General features: G+C 52.8%; 1 protein-coding gene and 1 long non-coding RNA gene across 3 annotated transcripts in view; both read right to left on the bottom strand.

Annotated features, from left to right (window-relative positions):
* Positions 1 to 7,825: 7,825 nt before the first annotated feature.
* Positions 7,826 to 11,522, bottom strand: LOC120638878. Its single transcript, XR_005660900.1, has 2 exons — positions 11,390 to 11,522; positions 7,826 to 8,605 (listed from the first exon to the last, which is right to left on the bottom strand). It is a non-coding gene; the product is annotated as an uncharacterized LOC120638878 (long non-coding RNA).
* Positions 11,523 to 17,930: 6,408 nt separating this feature from the next.
* KHDRBS1 (KH RNA binding domain containing, signal transduction associated 1) overlaps positions 17,931 to 24,478 on the bottom strand; it is a 33,876-nt gene continuing 27,328 nt past the window's right edge. Inside the window, exons 6-10 of one of the 2 annotated variants that reach the window (XM_029080744.2) lie at positions 23,307 to 23,508; positions 22,767 to 22,826; positions 22,242 to 22,309; positions 21,789 to 21,847; positions 17,931 to 19,351 (exon numbers count right to left, since the gene is read on the bottom strand). In XM_029080744.2, coding sequence (XP_028936577.1) covers positions 19,254 to 19,351; positions 21,789 to 21,847; positions 22,242 to 22,309; positions 22,767 to 22,826; positions 23,307 to 23,508 — 487 coding nt within the window. In that variant the 3' untranslated portion in view covers positions 17,931 to 19,253. The remainder of the gene's footprint in view (positions 19,352 to 21,788; positions 21,848 to 22,241; positions 22,310 to 22,766; positions 22,827 to 23,306; positions 23,509 to 24,478) is intronic. The other variant, XM_029080745.2, reaches the window with a different exon arrangement.

Genomic DNA, 24,478 nt, shown 5'->3' with positions numbered 1-24,478 from the left:
TGATAGAGAAGTCTGGGAGAGGACCGGGTTTGGGAGGGAAGATGAGGAGCTCAGTCTTGCTCATGTCGAGTTTTAGGTGGTGGGCCGACATCCAGGTGGAGAAGTCCCGGAGGCGGGAGGAGATGCGAGCCTGAAGGGAGGGGGAGAGGACAGGGGCGGAGATGTAGATCTGTGTGTCATCTGCGTAGAGATGGTAGTCAAAGCCGTGAGAGCGAATGAGTTCACCGAGGGAGTGAGTGTAAATGGAGAACAGAAGAGGGCCAAGAACTGACCCTTGAGGAACTCCGACAGTTAAAGGATGGGAGGGGGAGGAGGCTCCAGCGAAGGAGACCGAGAATGACCGGCCAGAGAGGTGAGAGGAGAACTGGGAGAGGACAGAGTCCGTGAAGCCAAGGTGAGATAAGGTATGGAGGAGGAGGGGATGGTCGACAGTGTCAAAGGCAGCAGAGAGGTCAAGGAGGATCAGAATGGAGTAGGAGCCATTGGATTTGGCAAGAAGGAGGTCATGGGTGACCTTAGAGAGAGCAGTCTCGGTAGAGTGGAGGGGACGGAAGCCAGATCGGAGGGGGTCTAGGAGAGAATGGGAGTTAAGGAATTCTAAGCATCGATTGTAGACGACTCGTTCTAGGATTTTGGAAAGGAAGGGTAGTAGGGAGATAGGACGATAACTGGAGGGGGAAGTGGGGTCAAGAGCGGGTTTTTTTAGGATGGGGGAGACGTGGGCATGTTTGAAGGCAGAGGGGAAGGAGCCCTTGGAGATTGAGTGGTTAAAAATAGAAGTTAAGGAAGGTAGGAGGGCAGGGGCGATGGTTTTAATAAGGTGAGAGGGAATGGGGTCCGAGGCACAGGTGGAGGGGGTGGCACTTGCGAGGAGGGAGGAGATCTCCTCTGAGGATACTGCAGGGAAGGATGGGAAAGTAGGGGAGGGGGTTGGTGGGGGGGAGGGGAGAGGCGGAGGGGTGACTTTGGGGAGCTCAGACCTGATCGTGTTGATTTTCGTGAGGAAATAGGTGGCCAGATCACTGGGGGTGAGAGATGGGGGAGGGGGAGGAACAGGGGGCCTAAGGAGAGAGTTAAAGGTCCGGAACAATCGGCGGGGGTGACGGGCATGGGTGTCGATGAGGGAGGAGAAGAAGCTTTGCCTGGCGGAGGAGAGGGCAGAGTTAAGAGGGCAGGAAAAGATAAATTTGAAGTGTGGAACACGACACCGGAGCGAGGAGGCGGGGAGCTGGGGCCGGAGGAGCAGTATCTTCGACTCGTCGCGGCTCAGCACCCCAGTCGGCGGTCAAAGATGCCGCCTTGGCCATGGCCGTCCTTCTCCGAGTTCTGGATGTTGAGAGGATCTCGGGGTTGGAGTTCTTCTGGGCCTGGAGCAGCAGTCAGTGACAGGCCTGATGCTGGGTGAGGTGAGGGACAGGAGGGAGAAAAGAAAGATGGTATTTGTTAATACCTTGTAGACTGTGAGCCCGTTGTTGGGTAGGGGTGGTCTCTATTTGTTGCTGAATTGTCCTTTCCAAACGCTTAGTACAGTGCTCTGCACACAGTGAGCGCTCAATAAATACGATTGATTGAACGAATGAATGAAGTGCTTACTATGTGCCAGGAATTTAGGTGGATAAAAGCAAATTGAGTTGGACACAGTCCCTGCCTCGTGTGGGGCTCGCAGTCTCAATCCCCATTTTACAGATGACGTGATTGAAGAAGAGGGAAGTGAAATGACTTACCCAAGATCACACAGCAGATAAGTGGCGGAGCCGGAGTTAGAACCCATGGCCTTCTGACTCCCAGGTCCTTGCTCTATCCACTACGCTACTTCTCATGGAGAGGAGGGGACAGCAGCTTCTCTCCCGCACGGTAGGGTCCGAGTCCTTCCCGGACTTTCATGGTCACAGTGGGCAAGAGATCAATTAGTCCGACAGAGTGCCGAGCACCGTATTAAACTCTGGGGAGGATCCACGGACATCGCGGCCGGCAGCTGGGGGAAGCTTTGTTCTCCCTCTGGACGGAGAGCGGCTGGTGGGCAAGGATCGTGTCTACCAACTGGAGTGGATTGTTTTTTCCCAACAGATTAATACAGTGCTTTGCTCACTGGAGGCTGTAAACTCCTTGCGGGGAGGGAACTCGTCTCCCAATTTTATTGGATTGTTCTCTTCCAGCTGCTCAGTACACCACTCGGCACGCTGTAGACTGTAAGCTCCTTGTAAGCAAGGAACTTGTCTACCTACCCTATTGAATTGCCCTCTTCCAAGCGCTTAATACAGTTCTCTTCACACAGTAAGCGCACAATAAATACCATTGAGGCGACTGATTAGGGGGTTGGGTCCTTTTCCCTCATCTCTAGGCTGTAAGCTCGGTATGGGCAGGGAGGGTTTTGTGGTGTAGTCTCCCGAGCGCTTAGTACAGCGCTCTGCACATTGTAAGCGCTCAATAAATACCGCTGATTGATTGATCGATTGATCTCTGGCAGTTCCCCGGGCCCAAGTTTGGACTTGGAAGTGTGCGCGCCTGGCAGCCAGCAGAGGGCTCCAGTGGCCAGCCGGGTCGGCTCCGGCGGCTGCCCGAAGGAAAATTATTATTATTATTAGCAATAATAATAATTGCATTTCTTAAGCGCTTACTATGTTCCAAGCGCTGTTCTAAGCGCTGGGGTAGACACTAGATAATCAGGTTGCCCCACGTGGGGCTCAGAGTCCTAATCCCCATTTTCCAGTTGGGGTAACTGAGGCACAGAGAAGTGAAGTGACCCCGACCCACGTTTTTCCTCTGGCCTGGAACGCCCTCCCTCCTCACATCCGCCAAACTTGCACACTTCCCCCCATCAAAGCCCTACTGAGCGCTCACCTCCTCCAGGAGGCCTTCCCAGACTGATCCCCTTTTCCTCTGCTCTTCCTCCCCTCGCCCCCTCTGCTCTACCCCCTTCCCCGCCCCACAGCACTTGTGTATATATGTACGTATTTATTATTCTATTAATTTTATTAATGATGTGTATATATAATGCTATTGATGCCTGTTTACTTGCTTTGATGTCTGCCTTTCCCCTTCTAGCCTGGGAGTCCATCGTTGGGCAAGGATTGTCTCTGTTGCTGAATTGTACTTTCCAACTGCTTAGTACAGTGCTCTGCATAAAGTAAGCACTCAATAAATACGAATGAATGACTAAACTGCTGGGCCTGGTGAAGGTGCAGGGAAAGCAGAAAGGAGACACGGGCTCTGGTTTACTCTCATGACCTTCTCCTCCTTCCAACCCTGAAAGGCCCAGCAGAGCACCCATTAATAATGTTGGTATTTGTTAAGCGCTTACTATGTGCAGAGCACTGTTCTAAGCGTTGGGGTAGATACGGGGTAATCAGGTTGTCCCACGTGAGGCTCACAGTTAATCCCCATTTTACAGATGAGGTAACTGAGGCACAGAGAAGTGAAGTGACTTGCCCACAGTCACACGGCTGACGAGTGGCCGAGCCGGGAGTCGAACCCATGTCCTCTGACTCCGAAGCCCAGGCTTTTTCCACTGAGCCACGCTCCTTCCCATAAGTCACTCAGTCAGTTGTATTTATTGAGCGCTTACTCTGTGCAGAGCACTGTACTAAGTGCTTAGGAGAGTGCAATACAAGAATAAAAAGACACATTCCCTGCCCACAGCTGTGTGATCTTGGGCGAGTCACTTCCACTTCTCGGTGACACAGTTACCTCCTCTGTAAAATGGGGTTTGAGACTATGAGCCCCGCATGGGACGGGGACTGTGTCCAACCCAATTTGCTCGTAACCACTCCAGTGCCCCCCTCAGCGGCCCCTCCCAGTGGGAGATAGATCAATGGGTGGGCCAGAGCTGTTGGTGCGAGCCAGGGTTGGCACTGGACACGGTTTAATGACTAGATCCCACATCTCAGCCAAGTAAATATCATCATTATTATTACATAATCATATAATATATAATCACATGATATTATATAACATTATATTATAATAATATAATAATAATAATTCCCGCTCTGCCGCTGCTCCGCTGTGACCGTGGGCAGCCGACTTGGTTTCCTCCCTCCTGTCTTCCCTTGCCATGAGTGGACAAAAAGCCGCGTGAGCGGGATTTCTCAGTCCAGAGCCCAAGAGCCTTCGGGACGTCTGGAAGGGAGAGTCTGAAACTGGTCCAGTGAACTCATCCCACTCCCACCTCACCCCCAGGCCTCTGCCATTCCTTTCCCCACCAGTCCGGCCCCAGGGTGGCCTCCCTCCCAGCCTCACCGGCTGCCAGGGCTGTGAGGCTCCGGAGAGGTGCAGAGCAGAGCCCAGTGTCAACAGCAGGTGTGGGGCAGCAGACAGCCAGAGACAGACCCACGACCGCTCCCTTCCCGACCCCTGGGAGAGATGTCTCTGGCACTCCCAGCTGGCAGTGCCAACCCCAGCATGCCCAAGAGGCACACGTCTCTATTTCCTAGACCCGGGGGAGGTGGCTGCTGGGTCCACCCAAGCCCCAGCTGGATAAAACTTCGGGGGCCGGTGGGCGGGAATGGGGATGGCCTCCAGGTGAGTCGGGGTGGGCCCACCTCGCCGGGGAGCCAGACATCCGCTGCCACCGGACCCCAGCGCGAAGGGCGCCTGCCAGGGCACGGAGAAGGGAGCCAGAAAGAGCTGTGGTCTTCGTTACCGTGGCAACAGCACGGCTGAACTATTTATAGTTTTGTCCTGGCCCAACCCGGGGCTGCTGCCATCTCCCCACAGGCAGGAAGGGGGGACGAGGGTGAGGGGGTGGGCAGAGATCAGCTCTCCACCCGTGTCCCCGCTCCAAGGACAGGGTGTCAACCTTTCATGAGGCGAGTCGGGGTGGGGAACCGAGTGGAGCGGTGGGCTTTGGTTCCTAGCTGGGGAGCTGCGTAGACCACGGTCTTCAGGGGCCGGTACAGCCGCGGACGAGCCAGGCCTACGGAGGGAAGGAGGAGGTTGGCACTGCCCAAGGAACAACCACAGGGGCTGGAGGGGGTGAAACCCCCTCGGCATCGGCCCCAACCCCTCCAGCCCCAGCCTGAAGGTCACCTCTCCTCAGTAGACCCTCCTCCATTAACCTTACATCCTCCAAATTCAGCCCTTCCACTCCACCTAAGAAAACATTCAATCAGTCAATACTATTTACTGCGAGCCGATTGTATGCAGAGAATGATGCTAAGCACTTGGGAGAGTACAATCCGGTAGAATTGGTATACCTGGTCCCTGACATAACCCTGAGAGACATCTTATCTCCTCTATCACTTCCCCTATCTGTAATTTATTTTAATGTCTGTGTCCCTCCTCCTCCATCCAACAGATTATAAGCTTTTTAAGGGCAAGCTTTCTTCTGGACTCTCCCAAGCTCTTCACACAGTGGGCGCTCAGTAAATACTGTGGATCAACTGGAAGGCCTAGATCCTAACAGAGTGGGGAGAAAATCAGCGTCACCCTGGGTGGGTGGGAAGAGGGAGCCCTGAGCATCTGGTTGCTAACCAGTTGCCCTGCAGAAACCAGACTACTTCGTCCCAGGGACTGGCATGGGACTGCAGCCCGCTCGCTGACTTTGTTGGCCGGTGCCCGGTGAGATCCGAATCCACAGCCCCTCAACACAGCCGGTCAGGCCACAAGGTTCAGGGTCCAGCTTGGGGGTCCATCTCAGATGTGTAAACTCATTATGGGTGGGGAACATGTCTGCTACTTCCGTTGTATTGTACTCTCTTAAGTGCTTAGTACAATGCTCTACACATAGTAAGCGCTCAATAGATACCATTAATTGATTGAAGAAGCTGGCTGGGGCAGAGGGTAGGGCAGGCCTAGGTACCTGGAGGAGGCACAGGGAAGAAAGTAACCCTCTTTTTCTTTATTGCACCCCAGGCTTGAGGAACCTGTGAGACTCATTCAGTCGTATTTATTGAGCACTTACTGTGGGCAGAGCACTTGGGAAAGTTCAATACAACAATAAACAGCAACGTTCCTTGCCCCCAAGGAGCTTACAGTCTTGGGGTGGGCAGGGAGACAGACATCAAAACAAATAAATAAAATTACAGATATGTACATAAATGCCGGAGGGCCGGGAGTGGGGGAAGACCAAAGGGAGCAAGTCAGAGAGATGCAGAAGGGACTGGGAGATGAAGAAAAGCGGGCCTTAATCTGGGAAGGCCTCTTGGAGGAGATGTGCCTTCAATAGGCTTTGAGGGAGGAGAGCAATTGCTTGTTGGATTTGAGGAGGGCCAGGCCAGAGGCAGCAGGTGGGCTAGGGGCTGGAGGCGAGACAAGTGAGATAGGGGCAGTGAGAAAGTTAGCACTAGTGGAGTGAAGTGTGTGGGCTGGGTTGTAGGAGAGAAGTGAGGTGAGGTAGGAAGGGGCAGGTGAGAGAGAAGCATACACCCACAGACTGTTTAAAACCCTAGGAACTAGGACATCGCCGAGGAATGTCATCATTGACAGGCACTCCGGTTTTTCCACCGAACCCCTCTTAATAATAATAATGATTATGGTATTTGTTAAGCGCTTACTATGTGCAGAGCATTGTTCTAAGCACTGGGGTAGATACAGGATAATCAGATTGTCCCACGAGGGGCTCACATTCTTTTAACCCCACTTTTGCAGATGAGGTAACTGAGGCACAGAGAAGTTAAGAGATTGCCCAAGGTCACACGGCAGACAAGCGGCGGAGCCGGGATTAGAACCCATGACCTCTGACTCCCAAGCCCAGGCTCTTTCCACTAAGCCACGCTGCTTCAATACAGAGCAATACAGAGCCGACTGGACAGAAGAAGTGGGGGAACCCAAGCAGCCCTGGATGGGGAGGAGGATGGCAGTGGGGGGAAAGAATTCAAAAGAATTCTGTCCTCCCAAGCAGAGAGACCCAGTGGAATGAGCGCGGTTCTGGGAGTCAGAGGACCTGGGTTCTAATTCCAGCTTCTTGTCTGGTGTGTGACCCTGGGCAAGTCGCTTAACTTCTCCGTGCCTCAGTTTTCTCATCAGCCAAATGGAGAGTCAATCCCTTTTCTCTCTCCTACTTAGACTGTGAGCTCCAGGTGCGACCTGATTATCTTGAATCTATGCCAGCACTCAGTACCGGGCTTGACGAAGTAATAAGCGCTTAACAAAGACCACAGGTATTATTAGATTGTGGGCACCGCTGGGACCGGAGCTGCGCCCAAACTGATAATCTTCTATCCACCCCAGTACTTAGTACAGTACTGGGCAGTGAGTAAGCACTCAACAAATACCACAATTACTATTATTGTGGATGGAGGACAAAGGGGAACACCCACCGGGGGGGTCTCGGACCACGGAGACTTGGCAGGGGGGTAGAGTCAGCTTTCAGTCGAGGGGAGTCTTGGTCTGGGGTCCCCAGCAGGAGGTCAGACTAAGCAACAGAGAGTGTGGCTCTCAGCACCCCGTGCTCAGCCATCTGGCTAGTGGTCACGTACACCAGTGAGGAGGTAGGTGGTCCTCGCCCCCGAGAGTTGCCGCAGTGTTGCCGTGCCTACGCTCTCGCCTCCGCCTCTCAGCCAGGTGAGCAGTCCCGCTGGCGGGATTATCCTAGAATGATGAAAAACCCTGCTCGGGGCAAGGACCCACCTCTGAATCGGGGCCTCAGCTGCCTCCCCGAGCTCCTGGGCCAGTGCTGCTGTCCCAGAGCAGACTCGGGTGGAGAGGGACTCCCTTCCTCTGCCTACAGACAGTCCCTCTGGCCCCTGTTCCGAACAAGGAGCTGGTGGCTGCTTGCTCAGCGGTGAGAGATGGAGGGAGGAGCCCGGACCTTTTATCCTGGCTCCAGCCCTGCTATCGACATCTGTCCTTTATTCGGACAAGCTGAAAGAAGTGACCGCACAACCACATTCGCATGGTTTATTTACATTTTGGGGGAGGACTGGGGGTGGGGAGGCTACAGAGGCTGGGCAGTCAGTCAGGACCGTCCCCTTTTCCCTCCCTTGGGCTCTCCATTTGAGGGGGTTGGGCCAGTCAGCATTTCAGAAAGCAAGCTCCTTGAAGGGAGGGATCCTAGCTCCTAATCCGAGTATCCTTGGTCCAGTGCTGGGCACTTGATAGTCGCTATGCAATTAATCTCAGATCCCCATGGAGTGTGCCCTCAAGGGCTTGGACCTAGGACTCAGAGGACCCGGGTTCTAATTCTGACTGTAACTTGCCTGCTAGATGACCTCGGGCAAGCCGCTTCACTTCTTCGGCCTCAGTTTCCTCACTTGTGAAATGGGGGTTCCGCCTGCCCGACAGACTGAGCCCCAAAGAGGACAGGGACTGCATCTGACCTGAGTATCTTGTATGTACTCCAACGCTCACTACAGTGCTTGGCACATAGTAAGCGCTTAGCAAATATAATTTCTATTATTTCCCCACCTCCGGATTTCCAGTTCCATGAGGCTGGGGCTCTCAGCATCTGGAGTTCTCCTCTCCGTCCCCGTTTCTGTCCCGCCAGGACCCAGAACTGTAGGAGGGGAGCATGGGCTGGACAGGTGAGAACGCCATTTCCCCAGGACCTGCTTGCCTCTCTTGGCTCAGCCTGGCCCTGGGCTCTCTGGCGTGTGCCGACGCCAGCCCCTTAGCGGTGTAGCTCACCCGCTCTGTCCTCGTCCTCAGGGGGCCGGTTCGCGGCTTCCTGTCAAGACATAAGTCACATTGAGAAGTTGGAGGCCTTACCTGTCCTTCGGGAACCAGCGGTCACAGGTTGATTCATCCCCAGACTCCTCTGGGTCCTCCGGCTTCTTCCCTGCCCCAAACTTCCTCACCTCCTCCCTTGGCAGCAAGTACTTTATTGGACAATATTTTTATTTTCTATCTCCCCTGTTAGAGTGCAAACTCCTAATGGGCAGGGAACGGGTCACTCCTTGGCTATGTAATGCCTAGGGGCTCAATACTGTGCACTGCACCTAGTTGGGATCAGGGAATACTATCGCTACTGTACCTACGCTGTCCTGAACTACTCCGGGGCTGGAACCTCAGAGGTGCCCACCTTTCCAAGGTCCCTACTCCTCAAACCAGGAAGCAGAACCTTGCCATCTCCTCTGCCCCCGTCTGGAGAGGAACCAGGGGTTTGCATGCCTGCTCGTCTCCCCTAGTGATATTTATTGAGCGCAAATTATATACAGAGCACTGTACTGAGCACTTGGGAGAGTATAATACCTGTAAATTATTCATTTATATTAATGTCTCCCCCTCTCGACTATAAGCTCGCCGTGGGCAGGGATTCTCTACCAACCCTGTTATAATGTTCTCTCTCAAACACTTAGCACAGTGATCTGCACAAAGTAAGCGCTCAGTAAATACCATTGATTGAGTGTAGCCAGCGCTAAGCTCCCTGGGCCCTGCATTAGCCAATTCAGCCACGTAAGCACCTGAATATCACCATCAATGGTGCCTTTGAGCACTTCAGACCGCCCACACACACCCACACTGCTCAGTAACTAGCGTGAAGCGGGGGAATGGATGAGGGATTAAGTCAAAGAAACGGAAAATCTTGTGGTCAGGGATCTACTGAGTGCTTAACCCAGTGTTCTGCACACAGCAAGTGCTTAATGAATACAATTAATTGGGAGACCTGCCTGTTAGTCCCGGTTTCCTGCTTGGGCCGATTTTTTGCCCTGGAGCTGTCCCTGCTCCTTCATTATTGTAAAAATAGTATTTGTTAAGCACTTACACCCATGCTGAACACTGTGATAGATTCAGTTAGATCAGAAACAGTTCACGCCCCACATGCGGCTCACAGTCTAAGATGCAGCAAAAGTTTTTAAGCCTCATTTTACAGATGAGGAAATGAGGCACAGTCAAGTGACTTACCCAAGGTCACATAGCAGGCAAGTTGAGGAATTGGAATTACAAGCCAATCCTCCCTCCGTCTCTCAGGAGGAGGGTGAAGATGAAGAACCAGACCCTAAAAGTCGATGTGTTTTGAGCTACCGGGAGGGAAACTTGAGTGCCTAAGTTTCAGCATCTAAACCCCTTGTGGGATGGAAATATGTCACTTCTTTCTTTGCACTTCCCAAAGGCTTAGTCTGGTGTATTGCCCCCATGAGCGCTCAATAAATATGATTTTAACAACTGCTGGAACACCCCCTGCCATATTTTCCCCTCAAGCTGGTGCGGCAGGGGAGAAGAGACTCAATCTCAGGGTTCCGGATTCACCTCTGTCCAAACGGCCAGAGGTCGTGATATAGCCTCCCCAGCTCCCTGTCCGAGAGAGTGGAGCCACTCAGTCAATCGTTTTTACTGATCCCTTACTGTGTACAGAGCACTGCTTGAGAAGGTGCGATGTAACAGTAAACGGGCACATACCCTGACCACCATGAGCTTACAATCTAGAGCCAGGCCCAATGTGGAGTCCGCAGCGAAGCTCAAAGCGTCTCGGCTGCGAGCTGCTTTCTCCAGCAGCCAAGGCCCTCACCCCCTCCGCATGTGCTCTAACGATTTTCAGCCGCTGCTCGATTCCCGGGCGTCCACCCGCCCGTGGCTGCCGAGGGCCGGCTCAGCCAGCCAGTCAGCCCGCAGCCGCCACCTGCTCCCGGCAGATATGCCCAGGGGAGTCCCGCCAACCTCTTCCCCGACCGCAGGAAGTACAGGAACGGTTCCTCCTGCTGATTCACAACCAGTAGAGTCGAGGGCGGGGGGAGAGGGCTTCTGGGTAATGCAGCTCAATTTAGAGGGGGGCCAGATTTCATCACAGAGACGGAAACCCCCGCGGGACGAATGGGAAAAATGCAAATCTGACCCAGCTGGGACCTGCCCCGCTGGGTGACCGGGGCCTCGGCCGACCTGCCGATGCCAGGTGGAATCTCTCGGCTGATTCCCGGGCCCTAAATACGCCGACCCCCAGATCGGCTGCTGCTCCTGCAGCCGGAGAGGAGAAGCTGCTCATTGACACTAGTGAATAACCCATTGCCTCCTGAGGGGAGGGATCTCTTTGGCAGCTGCTGAAACACAGCTGCCCCTGGGGTGATCTGATCTTATTCTAATGGTCACATATTTCAGGAACCAGAGGCTGGGAGTCGGATGGACATCTTTCAGCCGCAGGGAAGAGCTGAACATTCCAGCAGAGCCCGTCTTTAGCAGCTCTGAATCTTGAGTTCAATCCAGCCACCAGGACCCTACAAGCAATGGCAGGGACAAGCCCAAAGCGGGATTCTGAAAGTACCCTCTGGCCACGCTCTGCTCTCCTCTTGCCCGGACATCCCGGGGAACACGGAACACGAGAGGGCGGGGGAGGGGAGCTTTCAGAGCTGCCGAGAAGAGCTGAAGCCCCCAGACATCTGTTTCCACTCCGTATGCTCCGGAGTATTAAATATTCATCAGCTCCTCGCTCCCTCACACACGCACGGACTATTAATTTGGTAGGGGGGAAGGGTTCAGGCAGAAGAAGTGTGGGCTTGGGGTTCCCAGGACTCCTTACCTGCCCCATAGGGGTGGGTTAAATCAACCCTCCTAGAAGCAAGCCTCGCTGCCTCCTGTTCACCAAGGGACTGTGACCAGGTGGCCAGCCGATCAATCAACGGTGAGCACTGTACTAGATGATTGGGAGCGAACAATACAGTAGAATTGTTAGACATCTTCTCTGCCCACGAGGAGCTTGTAGACATTTAAATCAATTATTTATAGGGGAATGGGAGAGTATGCACATCCGATGCTGGGTGTGGGGCTGAGGTGAATATCGAGTGCTTTAAGGGGTACAGTCCTAAGGGCAGAGGCAGATGTTCAGAAGGGAGGGAAGAGGGCCAGGCCTGCGTTTTCCGTACTGCTTCCTGAGAAGCCCAGGGTTTGACCTCACAATCTCCAATGCCCAGCAACCCAAAATGCTTAGTACAGCCATTTCCAGGAGAGGCAGAGGAAGTGGAAATTGCACTTGGAACCTCAGGACTGAACCCTTGACTGATCAGTGGCTCCCTGCTGGTCTCCCCCCACATAGAGAGGGAGATCAGGATCCAAGGGAGGGGGATGAGGAAACATGAGGATCAAAGAGCTTCTCCACATACCAGCCCACTCTTTTGAACCCTGGAAACATGGAAGAGAGTCCCAGAAACACCGTCAAGGAATATCTCCATCTTTGATTATTCTTGACATATATTCCTTGGACAATCCAACAGATCCAGCACTTAGAATAGTGCCTGAAACATAGTAAGTGCTTAACAATTACCATTATTATTATCTCACACCTCCAAGATTCCCCATCAGAGGCTCCCCATTAGCCACAGGACTGGTCTGCTCAGCTCACTCACACTGTGAGGCTCTGTTCAACATGACTAACATGAATCTACCACAGCTTAGAACAGTACTCAGCACATAGTAAGTGCTTAACAGACACTATTATTCCATCAGCTCTCCCTGTCCCAGGCCCTCTGGGGAAGCAGGAGGAAGCAGGTAGGGGGCCAGAAGGCTGCTTAAAAATGGAAGAGAAGAGTAGGTTCTAGTTAACCTGGAGTTTTCCGATAACACCCACACCCTCATAATTTCGGGCAGGATACATGGAACCAGTCCACAAAGGAGCTTACAATCTAAAATGAGGATAGAATTTTTATGTTCCTTGGGAGTAGGGACTCTGTCCACCAACTCTGGTGCACTTTCCCAAGCCCTTTTTGCACACGGTAAGGGCTAATTGACTGACTGATCGACTGTTTTAAAATGGCAGACTGTTCACATTAGAAAAGGTGTGGAATTGGGAGTGGGGTTTAAGGGTAAGATTGTTTGTAGCTGAATAGAGTTCTAGAGCTAAAATAAAGCCAAGGATTGTAATAGCGAGGGCAGTGATTTTAATAAAAAGGGGTATAGTGGTGGGGTTTAAGGTAGCCGGGTTAACGTATGAGGTTAGAAGAAAGCCAGCGAGGATGCTTCCGATGGCGAGTCGTTTGATAGAGTTAACGAGTAGTGGATTATTTGCATTGATTGAGCTTGCTGCGGAGAATCGTTGCTGGTTAAGAAGGGCAAGGAATATCACTCGTGTACTATAAACAGCAGTAAATGTAGTGGCTACTAGGGTTAAGGATAAGGCTCAGGCATTTGTATTAGAGGTGTTTAGGGATTCAATGATTAGGTCTTTAGAGTAGAATCCAGCTAATCCAGAATTAGAATTAGAATCCAGTAGGTCTCCATCCTAGGAGACCGATGATGAGCTGAAGAGGTCGAAGGAAGCTGGGGTAGAAATGGCTCAGAATCCCAGAGAACAGAGGTTTACCTGTTCACGTTAAGAGATTTCTAAAGGGAAGTTATCTGGACCATCCCTTTTCATAAGGAGTGATGTTCAGGAGGGCAAACATCACAACAGTCTGTCCAAAAGGCCTGGGGCCAGAAGGGGAATCCTGGGCCGGGTGGACCAGTGGTTTGATGGTCCTGGAATCATACGACCCAAGGTGAATCACTGCTGTGCCTCTGCTTCTCCCAACCAAAAAATCTACAGCGCTGCCTATCGGAAAGGGCTCAGAACTGGGAGGCAGGTGATCTGGGTTCTCATCCCAGCTCCATCCCTTGCCTTCTCTGTCACCTTGGGCAAGTCACTTAACTTCTGTGCTTCAGTTCCCTAGTCTGTAAACTGGGAGGTAAATATCCTTTCTCCCTCCTCCTTGGACCCGAAGCACCACAAGGGAAAATAACAGTCTGATCTGACTGCACTGTGGCTTTCCCAGTGCTTACCACTTGACTAATGCCACAATTATTCTTATTGTCACCCAGCAGGGAAGAGGTCAGGGATCTGGGTCAATAAGAGGGGAAGGGCAAAGTCAGACAAAAGGGAGAGAACATTTTAAGTTCAAATCCGCTGGAGGAGACAGAGAGCGGCATGTGGGGGCGACACTTGATGCAAGCAAATGGTATGCAAATGACAATCGGCCTTCGCTATCTCATGCAACCAGATGTGCCTTTCGGGCAAATCCTAGGAGACCGATGATGAGCTGAAGAGGTCGAAGGAAGCTGGGGTAGAAATGGCTCAGAATTCCAGAGAACAGAGGCTTACCTCCGCTAGGCTAACCCCCACCATTCCGCTTTTACTTAACCCTTCACGTGTGAGCCGAAGGCTGGAGGGGCGGGGGGTGGAGGGAGGTGAAACGGCAGCTGCCAGGAGACCGAGGCAACGGAGGACTGGAGGCCAGGGGACCACCTGCTGCTGTCATTTAAGCTGGAATCCCAGCCCAAACCGGGCAGTCCTTCCTCTCCAAAGCAGCTGCAGGCAGCTGGGGGCACACATTCCTGGAGCGAGGGGCCTGCCGGGGAGGCCTTGGCAAGTCTTGTGGTTGCCGGAGAGGCTGTCCAATCTTAGGAAGTGAAAGGTAAGAGAGGTCTGGGGAACAAAGTGACACTTGGCACACCTCCAACGGGGCTTTCTAATCTCGGGAGCGAGATTCCCTCCAGGCACCAGATGGGAGTCTGTAAGCTGGACCTATCTGCCTATTCTGTTGTACTGTTCTCTCCCAAGAACTTAGTACAGTGCCCCGCACACAGTAAGCACTCCATAAATGGCACCGATTGAGCGAAGCAGGCTCCCTCCCTCCACTCCGGAAAGTTTCAACTTCCACAGTCACGCTCCACAAGAGGACCTGATCTCATGGCCGTAGCCTCGCCGGCTGGACAGCACTGAGCCCCTCCAGGTCCAAGCTCCCCTCTGGCCTCATTCTGACTCCCAGCCCCAAAGTGAAGGAGTAGTGGAAGGGGAGGTTTGTTTCACGGGGACTGGAATCTCCTTTTCTTGTAGCTGCCCCAGTGTTTTGCACAGGGCTCAGCCTACAGTAAACGCTTGATAAATGCCATCCCCACCACCACCTCTGGTGGACCCTGTGCCCGTCGGGGCCTCCCAGGTTACGGGGAATTTGTAGGGGGCGAGGAAACGTAAAGCCTTTTCTTGGAGGAGATGCGCGTCGGTTGGCTGCCTGCCACCTCCGCAGACGGTTGCGTCAGCCCCCGGGCGTGCGGCTCCACAGGGGTCAGCACGGGTGGCCCCAGAATCCTCTGGGACGGTCCCCGGCTCCTCCTCGATTAGGTCCTGGGAATTGAGCCAGTCAAGTATAAACAAAACAAAAACAAACAAACAAAACCGACTTCAGAGCTGTTCGAAGATCCTCATCCTTCGGAAAACCGGGCGGGAGTTTGGGGACTTGAGGGGCGGGGGAAACGTCTGCCAAGTGGAAAAGGGTCCCCGGAAGAAAACGCTGAGGAGCCCCGGACCTCAGCCTGGCTGAGAGAAGTCTGCCGGTCTGTGCGATATCGAGCCGGGGGGAGCCTTGGGGCGGGAAACCTCCAGCAGAGAGAGATCAGGGAGGAGGGGGCAGGCTCTGCTCTGGCCTCTACCTCTGGGGCGGACTCTAAAGCGCTTGCTGGCCTGGCATGTCAAGCGTGTTCTCCCTCGACATCATCTTCATTAACGATGGCGCATTTATTAAGCATCCGCTGAGCGTGGAGCACCGTACTGAGCGCTGGGGAGAGGAATCCATCAATCAGTGAGGAATCCATCAATCAGTGGTATTTATTGAGTGCTTGCCGGGTGCACGGCACTGTACTATAATCGCTTAGGAGGGTGCGGTACAACAGAAAAGCCCAATGGCCTAGTGGATAGAGCACAGGCTCGGGAGTCACAAGGACTTGGGTTCTAGTCCTGGCCCTGCCACTTGTCTGCTGTGTGACGTTGGGTGAGACACTTCACTTCTCTGTGCCTCGGTTGCCTCCTCTGTCAAATGGGGATTAAGACTGTGAACCTCATGTGGGACCTGGACCGCGTCCAACCTGATTAGCTTGTACCTACCCCAACACTTAGTACAGTGCCTGGCACATAATAAGCGCTTACCATATACCATTAAACCGCCCCCCCCCCGCCCCCCCAGGGATTGGTAGACATGATCCCTGCCCACAAAGAACTTCCAGTCTGGAGGGGACAGCAGAAGACCATTCATTCATTCAATAGTATTTATTGAGCGCTTACTATGTGCACAGCACTGTACTAAGCGCTTGGAATGTACAATTCAGCAACAGATAGAGACAATCCCTGCCCATTGACGGGTTTACAGTCTAATCGGGGGAATGATCCCACCCTCTGGGAGTTTATAATCTCACGGGGCGGAAACGTAAATTTCCTGACTTCACCATCCCCCATGGCAGCCTTCTTCAGGCAGGCCACTAAGCCATCGCCACCCCTGCACAGGCCCTATCGAAAAAGCCTCCTCCTCCCCATAAATCGTCACGTTTCCCTCCATCTTCACTAACTCCTCCCAGATTTGGCCTGTGGGCACTTACCGGCGAGTCCCCCTCCCCCAGATTCATTCGTTCAATCATATTTATCGAGCGCCGCGGGCGGACCACTGTACTAAGCGCTTGGGAAAGTACAACAATAAACAGACACGTTCCCTGCCCACAACGAGCTTACAGTCTAGAGCGGGGGAGACACATAAAGTTCAACATACCCCGCGAGGACTCCCACCGGCCGGCCGATCCCAGGGAAACTCCCAACGGGGTCTTCAGACGCCTGAAAACGGAGAAGAAGAAAAAAATTCAGTCAGTCCTCTCCCCGGGAAAGCCCAGACTGAACATCTTCAAAAAGAGCTCCTGCATGCAGTTTACACAATACAGGAAAGGAACATGCAACTTAAGCTGAAATTTAAATAGCATTGCGCTGTGTATATCAATACTGGGCCCTAGACTGGGGCATCCTTTTACATTTTAAAATAACTGAGCAGAAATCTTTTCTCTGGGAGCAGCGGTAGTTCTAATCTACATTCGTTGTCATTTTACATTGTCATTTAAGGTGTCAGAGTCTCTCTTGCCCAGATTCCATTACAGTCCAACTTTCGGCGGGCAGGATTATTAAGAGTTATGGCTAATTTATGCGGCAGCACGTGGTTTTTACAGCTACTTTTAAACAGTTTTTGCCAAGTTTTACATTAAAATGAACAGCTGAAGAATTGTTTATGCAAGTTGCTGTCACAGTTTATGTAAAAGAGAAATATGTGCTATTAAAATCAGACATTTAGGTTACCTTTGGTTTTTTGCGATGCATGTTAGCTTTACACATCCTGATTTCTCCTGCGATAATTTTCCTTTAAAAAGGGGGGTATAGAGTGATCTCTTTTCATCAAAACAAGACATTAGGCCCTGAAAGCTGTCTCCAAACCCTGGTTGAAAATTCAGTTATTTGCATTTTATCACAATCTACAAATACAAGTTTTTGTTGGTGTGTTTTTAAAAGAAAAAAAAGAATTCCATCATGCACTGCTGCAAGCAGCTTGGATCTAAAATACAAGAGCAGATTTTTCACCCCCGAGCAGTTTGGTCTGCTCCCTCCGGGACGGTGCGAAAACACAAACTCGCCGGCGGGATAGGGACACGTAGCCGACCACCTCGTCTGTCTCAAACGCGGTGACCTGGATGGGCCTCAGCGCCGAGGGGGCAGGGGGGCGGGGGCTTAGGGACAGGAGGGGGGCGGTTTGGATCACCTATCACAGACAGCTGCCGGTTGACCGGGTGCAGGCAAGTGATGCTGAGAAGCATCGCGGCCCGGTCTGGGCTTCGGCTGGACTTCCCGATGGGCGAGAGGGAGGGGGAGAGGGTGGAGAGCCCCTCCTCTCCCCGCTCAGCTTATCCAGGACCGTTTGGGACCGTTTTGGGGGGCAAGTTCCACCGGGTTTTTATGCCGGCCGACAGGCGGCTTCTTTTACTTTTGGATGTTTGACGGGAACGTCTCTCGGGCTCGAACTCGGCACGGGTTCGGAACATCGAGACCCTTTTGTGGAAGCTATTTCCAATCCCCTTTTCCTCCCCAGAAATCAGATTTCTGCAGCACGGCCGGTTCAAATGACTCTTGCCAACTTCCAGGGGGTGAAAAAGCTTTTGTGGTTTTTAACTAAAACTTAACATCTCCATAAACTTTTTTGGTAAACTTCAAAAAAAAAAAAAAAAGAAAAAAGAAAAAACCACCATTTTTAAGAATGTCTCCAAAATTTTAACAAGACCATTAACTTTAGAGTTAATTTAAGTTTATTTGAAAGAGAAAACTATTTTATTGCCAGCAAAAAAAAAATGACAATTCATCACATTTACCTTGATTAAAAAAGGACTAAACTTTATTGACAAACTGCTGCAGACATTTTGACATAAGTTTTAGCTACCTATTTAGGCAGACTTACACATGTAGCATTTATCTTCAAGAACAAAAAAAGGGAGGACAGTACCAATCCAATTAGGACTTTAGCCTATGTACAAAATGGATTTTTTTTTTCCTTTCAGCTGCAGTGTCCCTTTTTAAGTAACGCTAGTGTTGAGACATACTTGAACAAGCCACTTGGAAGGGTCAATCTCGACCCAGTGTTCAATTCGCTTGAAACGCCTCAATCGTTTTCGGCCCCAGCGCGCGGGAACCGCCAACCCAAAACGTAATACTTGACCGTCTCACGTCAAATACTGGATTATCCGATGTCGTGGTTTCAAATTGAACCTCGGCCAAAGAGCGCTACGCCCTCCGTTCAGCTGCCTCCCTCCCAACTCCTTTCCGGGGCCTGCTTCCAAAGTATCTCTCAACACTGTACGGTTTGGGGCTAGATTTCAAAACCCACATATGGAAAAAGTCAATTTTACACACCTAATTTGCTGCTGTTTTAATCAATTAACTCTTTTTTATATAAAAAAAGAAAAAACCACACACAAACTATTTAATTCATGAGGATCTTTCATATTAAAATTTAAAACTTAAGATTCAACCGCCATAGGCTTTTAAGGAAATAGGTTTTGACAACTGAGCTCTTTTTTACACGGTGGCACCTATTACCATTATAACTTTATGACTTTTAAATCTTAAAATCAGCCCTGAATTTTGAAATGTAGCCTAGTTTGGGATCCTGCAACTACGCCTTTTCGGGTTGCCTCAGACCAAAACTAAGAGAACGGTAAACAAACCTCAAGTCCAGAACCCTTAAGCAAGCAATGTCACTTTGGAAACTAACAAGTCTTGAAACTCAACTTTTGTTTTTGTTATAAAAAGGTACAGTTGTTTTGAGAGTTAAACAACAAAGAAAAAAGCATCTACACACTTTAAATTCCATATTCCTAAATCTATTTTAACTCATTTTTTGGAAATACTACGTACAGAAGCCAGAATGCGGGGTGGGGACGGAGGGGGGTGGGGGGAGAGGGAGGGAGAGAGAGAGGCTGGGTGGAGAGAGAGAGGATCACAAAGAAAAACACTGAGACAATTACTTGTCTGTTGTGGGTAAAGCAACAGGAATCCTGGGAGATACAAGAAATGAGTAACAACTTTGCTCATAACTGATATTTTTCCCTCATGTTTGTTTTTAATAGCGTCCATATGGGTGCTCTCTGTATGCTCCCTTCACCGGCCTTGCTGGAGGTGCCTTCAGGGAAGGCCTGGTGCCATTCCAGTCATCTTGACCTGCAGGGAAGTAAAAAGACCGTAACCACGGGGCCCTTGGGCCAACGGGCCATCGGACTGACGAACCTGCCCCTGTGCTGCCCAAGCACTCGGAGGCCAATGAGAGCCCTGAGACGTCCAGGAAGCCTCAAGCCAAGATCGGGGAGGTTGCTTGGGCCACTTCCTTGAAGTGCGAAGAAGCTGTGTTGCCTACTGGATAGAGCCCGACACTTGGAGTCGGAGGACCTGGGTTCTAATCCCGGCTCCGCCACTTAATTACCTCACCTGTAAAATGGGGATTATGACTGTGAGCTCCACGTGGGACGTGGACTTCATCCAACCTGATTAGCCTGAATCAACCCCAGGGCTTAACACAGTGCCTGGCACATAGTAAACGCTTAACAAATACCATTAAAAAAAACTAAAAACAGCCAGACTGGAGGCTGGGAGGGTCCCTTCACAGATTTGAATCTGGACCCAGTGGCGAATGTATCTGATTCCACTCATCCAAGGGAGGAGTCTTTCACCTTGATGGAATCGTTGGGGGGCCTCTCCCGCCCCCCAAGCAACCTGGCCGGGGTGAGGGGGATGGAGAGCCCAGACCTCAGGGAGCCGTTTCCCTTCTGGGCTGGGTAGCCTGCGTCCATTCAACACTACCTTGGCTCTGTCGCGGGGACGTCCCCTCCCCCCGGTTGTTGACCCTCTCCCAAGCCGTGCCTGGCAGTAGTGGCTTCTACACCAGGGGAAGCCCTCTGTATCTGCTGCTCTGCCTTCTGGCAGGTCACTGTGATCTGCCACTGTTGCCAGCAGCCAAGAGATCCAATTGCACCCAAAATGCCCTATCGCTTGAGGGCCTGTGGCCAAACGGTTCACACTTACAGCCCAAAGCCCGAGTTTGTGTGTCCACAATACTGTCCCCTTGTCATCAAAGACCTCACACCCCGGGTCGATCCCCGCCTAAATCTTCTTGTTCAACTACGACTCCCACCTGGCATGCTGGCCACTGTCCCGACAAATCCCCACTCACTGCCATTTCATGGCCACCCCACATAGCTGACCCACCTTCCCCTCCCAGCACGCCATGTGGTCTCATCTCCTCAGACACCGTGACCTCTGAGGGCCAGCGACCCCATTTCTTTTTCTAATTATGTTTTGGGGAAAGGGGAGGCTGCAGGAAATGACTGTGGATAAACAGATTAGCCGGAGGGCTAGCGTGCCAGGCGCACCATGAGCCGCTTGGCCTTTCCAGCCAGACCGACTCTGCTCTTCTCCCTTCGAGCAGAAACGCCGGTCGATCGCGCGCTAGGACCGCGTTAGGCCGTGGCACTGAGGGAGGTGACCAGTGGGGCGTTGAATAAAGCGCCGCTCTAACCGGCGGCAGCAGGAAAAGATGCTCGGCATTACCGACGGCTGTCTGAGCCACAGTGGCTCAGTCCCTGGTAGGGAGGCAGTCGGTCTGGTGCTGCGCTACATAGAGTGTCAGAGGGAGGGAGGGACGGTCTTGTGTTGTTGGGGGGATTCCCTGTGGAAACTCCGCCACCTCCAGGCACAATTTCGGGGAGGATTAACTCAGTCCCTGAGCACTCTGGTGGGCAGGGCACCTTGGGGAGCTGAAAATATCTCCCTCTTCCCAATACTCCACTCTCCCCCATTCCCAACACGCTAGGAATGGCAGGGTGGGTTAACACCCAGCGCTCCCTCGAGACCCCGTGAGCCCTGCACCTTGACTGGCTGGGAAGGCCATGACGGAGCACTGCCCTTTTAGGCTGACCTTGCTTCTGTTGCCGTTCCGGTCTAGGCCAGTTTGGACGGGAGGGAGAGGAGAGGGTGGGGGAGGAGGAGGACCACAGGATGCAAACCATTTCCCAAACAGCACTAGGGTTTTCCGTCGCTGCTGTACTGGAACCAATCCAGACCTTCCGCCCACCACATCCTCCTGCCGCCCGGCTCCACAATGGGCTTTGTCCCGCCCTCCCGAGCTGGCTGCCTTCCCGTGTTTATACTCTCCAGCCCTCTCCCTGCTGGGCGCCTGGCTGCCTATTCGCTCTTTTATACACCAGAGTGACCACGTCCACGCTCCCACAAAAAGTACCCTGGGGACAGAGCGAGCCATTGACTTGTGGACCCGAGCAGGGAAAGCCCACCTGAGCAGGGCCCCAAAGAAGGGAGCTTGGGGGTCTGGCAGAGTACCCAGACCTCGGGGCTGGTGGGGGGGGGGGGAGGGCGGCCACCGAGGCCGCTGACTAGCCCGAACAACCCACCGGCCCCCAAGGAGCCTCCTGAAAGGCCGTGATCGGGCTGGAGAACCAGGGTCCTCAACTGACGGGTCTTGTCTGAAAACGCACTCTCGATAAAAATATTTCCAGGCGGCCAGCTGACCCCTTCCCTTCCACTGCTCTCTATCTCCAGCCCTCTCCCACCGAAGTGCTCCTTCCTTTCAGAATCCCATCAGACATACCATAAGCTTCGTAGGAATCTTGCGCCTCCCCGTGTCCATAGTCATAATATTCTGAGTCCCTGGAAGGTAAAAGTTAAAAGACAATCAGCCCGATAGCTAGCGACGCCTTGTCCCTTCTCCGGTGCCCCCCGGGCACCGGTTATTCTGGGGCTTTCACGAGAAGGGAGATTCCATCGCCCCACCTCCCATGTCAATCACCAAGGTTCAATCGCTATGCTTTGCCAAGAGGCCAAAACTTCAAAGTGCCTCTCTCCCTTACTCCTGGACCCTAAATTCACACGATACAATTAAGGGGGTGCCATGCTCGGCAAATATCAGGGCCACCGGGGAAGAAGATGAGAAGTTATTAAGGCTTTCGAGTCCTTTGCTGTACGATCATCCTTGACCTCTTGATCGCCCTTAACCGTCGGACCCGCCATCCCGCAGTTAAACCAGTTCTCTTTCTCGACTTACCCTTGGCCCTGGCTGTAGTAGCCTTCATAGCCCTCATAGCTCTGTTCTGCATACGAATCATCGTAACCCTGAAAGGGAGGTGAGAGAGACAGGGTGTGAGAGACGAGAGAGAGAGGGAGGCTTAAAACCAAAAGGGTATCAGTCAGTGGGGAAGAGCCAGTAGCCTACCGGCAATGGCAAGCGAGGTCCATTCTGGGCTGACTGGGGCTGGCAAAGTGATGCTAAATTTAAAGGGGTTTTTTTCCCTGTCATTCAATTGTAACATAAGATACAGGAGTAGACACGTGGCTTCTAGCAACGAAATCTCCACTTCCAGTCACTCAATGGGATAAGTGGAAAGCACGGTGCAGGCAGGAAGTGGGGGTGTCATCACCAAGTCCTGGGATCGGGGGGGGGGGGGGGGGGGGGGGGGAGGGGCCCTCCAAACGAGCTGTCGGTAAAACCCGGGACCCATCAGGATGCACGTCGTCCTTTGTCTCTGGGCTACCTGCCGAGCTGTGTGGGGCACAGATCAGGGCCTTTTACCTGGGAGAAGAAGGCGAGTGGTTGCTGGTCTGGAGGCCTGGGGGGCAAGCAAGGATGGCTCTGTTGGGTGAATTTAAGCCAGTCACTTATACTCTCTGGAACTGATTCTTCATCAGTCAACTGGGGGGCGGGGGAGGACAAATGGCTGCTCCTTCCTGTTTCACAGGAGGACCATGCCGGAGAAGTGCTTCGGATAGAAGAGCGCGATCGATATTAACTATCGTGGTTCTTCACAGCCTCCCCGGGTGCGGAGAAGGGAGCCGACGCCTCCTTCTGGGCCCCCGAATCGAGAATGGGAATAGCCCTGGGAGTGCCAGGTGTCACTGGTCCATAGCTCGCATGGCAGCGGGGACCCCCTGCCACAGAGCTTCCAGGGGCATTCCCCGGGAATCGTTCCTGTTCCTGAGAAGCAGAGAGGCTCGCCCCACTAGCGGCTGCCTGATACCTAGGGCCAAGATCACTTTATCACATAACTGTCCGTGTCAACACATAGCCTGCCTCCCGGTTTTTGGCAAAGGGTACATTGTTCGAGTTGCTTACATATTCTTCGTAAGTCTCTGGAGCTGGGGGCGGAGGGAGAGGTATTCTCTGGATGCCTGCGGCACGAGCTCTGGGGGCAGGTGCTCCCCTAACGGCTGGAGGCGGCGGTACCCCGCGGGCCACGCTGGCGCCCCTGGTGATAGCCCCTCTCACGGGGGCCCCACGCACCAGGGCGCCCCGGGGTGGTCCCACGCCCCGGCCCCTAGAAGAGAAAAGACACTCAGCATTCTGAGGTAGAGAGTCCCGAGCCCCAAAGCTAGGCCGTCTCCAGGTCATGCTGAGGGTCCGTCCGGCCCAGTTCTCCGCTACCGGTGGCTACCTCCGGGTGCTTGTCTGCCTCCCTAAAAACCCATGCTGGGATGGCCTGGAGGCCACGAGGAACTTGCCCTCTAGTAGCCCACGGTGGACCTTTTGCCCAGAAACTTAGCCCAACTCCCCTCGGGGCTCCCTGCGCCCTCAAGGTTTCAAGGAGGCCTAACTGGAACACCTCCAGTTCCCATGGGAAGCCTTTCATATGGGGCTGATGAAGAAACTGGGTCCCCTGGCTTGGGTTGGTGCCTGCCTACTTTCCCTTTGGGCTTACACTTATACCGTTGCCCTGAGATTTTCCTGACGACCGAACCCGACGAAAAACCTGCTGGGCCGAAAGGTCTTTACAAGCAGGGATCTATGCTGGAGGAGGCCTTACACTGGGGCACCCTGGGGGCCCCCAAATGGACCGGGGATAACGGCCAAGAGCCCCGTCTCGGGGATATGTGCAGCAAGGCCAAGCATTCGACCTAGCCATGCCCTGGAGGCAGAGGAGTGCAGAGGCAGGCCTGGATCTGCCCTCTGGGCTTCGACGGCCCACTGAGAGCATCAGGTTAAACTCCAGAGTTTGCTGGGACAACTGCCCGGGAGCCATCATACCCTCCGTCTTCTGGAACTGGGCTACGATGTATGTGTTCGTCCCTGCCAGGCTCACGCTAGAAGGGAACGCTTGCTGCTTTCAAATTCCAAATACCTCCCAAAGGCCCTCCTCCAAATTTCAGTCCGACGAAAACATCAGACCATGAAATCCGCCAGAACCCACAGCACCGCGCCCACCACTATCTGATCCATCTCTTGCCGTAGCGGGCAAAACCCCCGACAACAAGAATTCAGCTTGAGGAAGCGGAAACTGAGGCCGCAAG

This window comes from Ornithorhynchus anatinus, chromosome 16 (assembly GCF_004115215.2).
Source record: "Ornithorhynchus anatinus isolate Pmale09 chromosome 16, mOrnAna1.pri.v4, whole genome shotgun sequence".
In the NCBI taxonomy this organism is placed as follows: domain Eukaryota; kingdom Metazoa; phylum Chordata; class Mammalia; order Monotremata; family Ornithorhynchidae; genus Ornithorhynchus; species Ornithorhynchus anatinus.
Note: the sequence above shows the minus strand (reverse complement) of the source record. Positions and strands in the feature narration are given on the sequence as shown.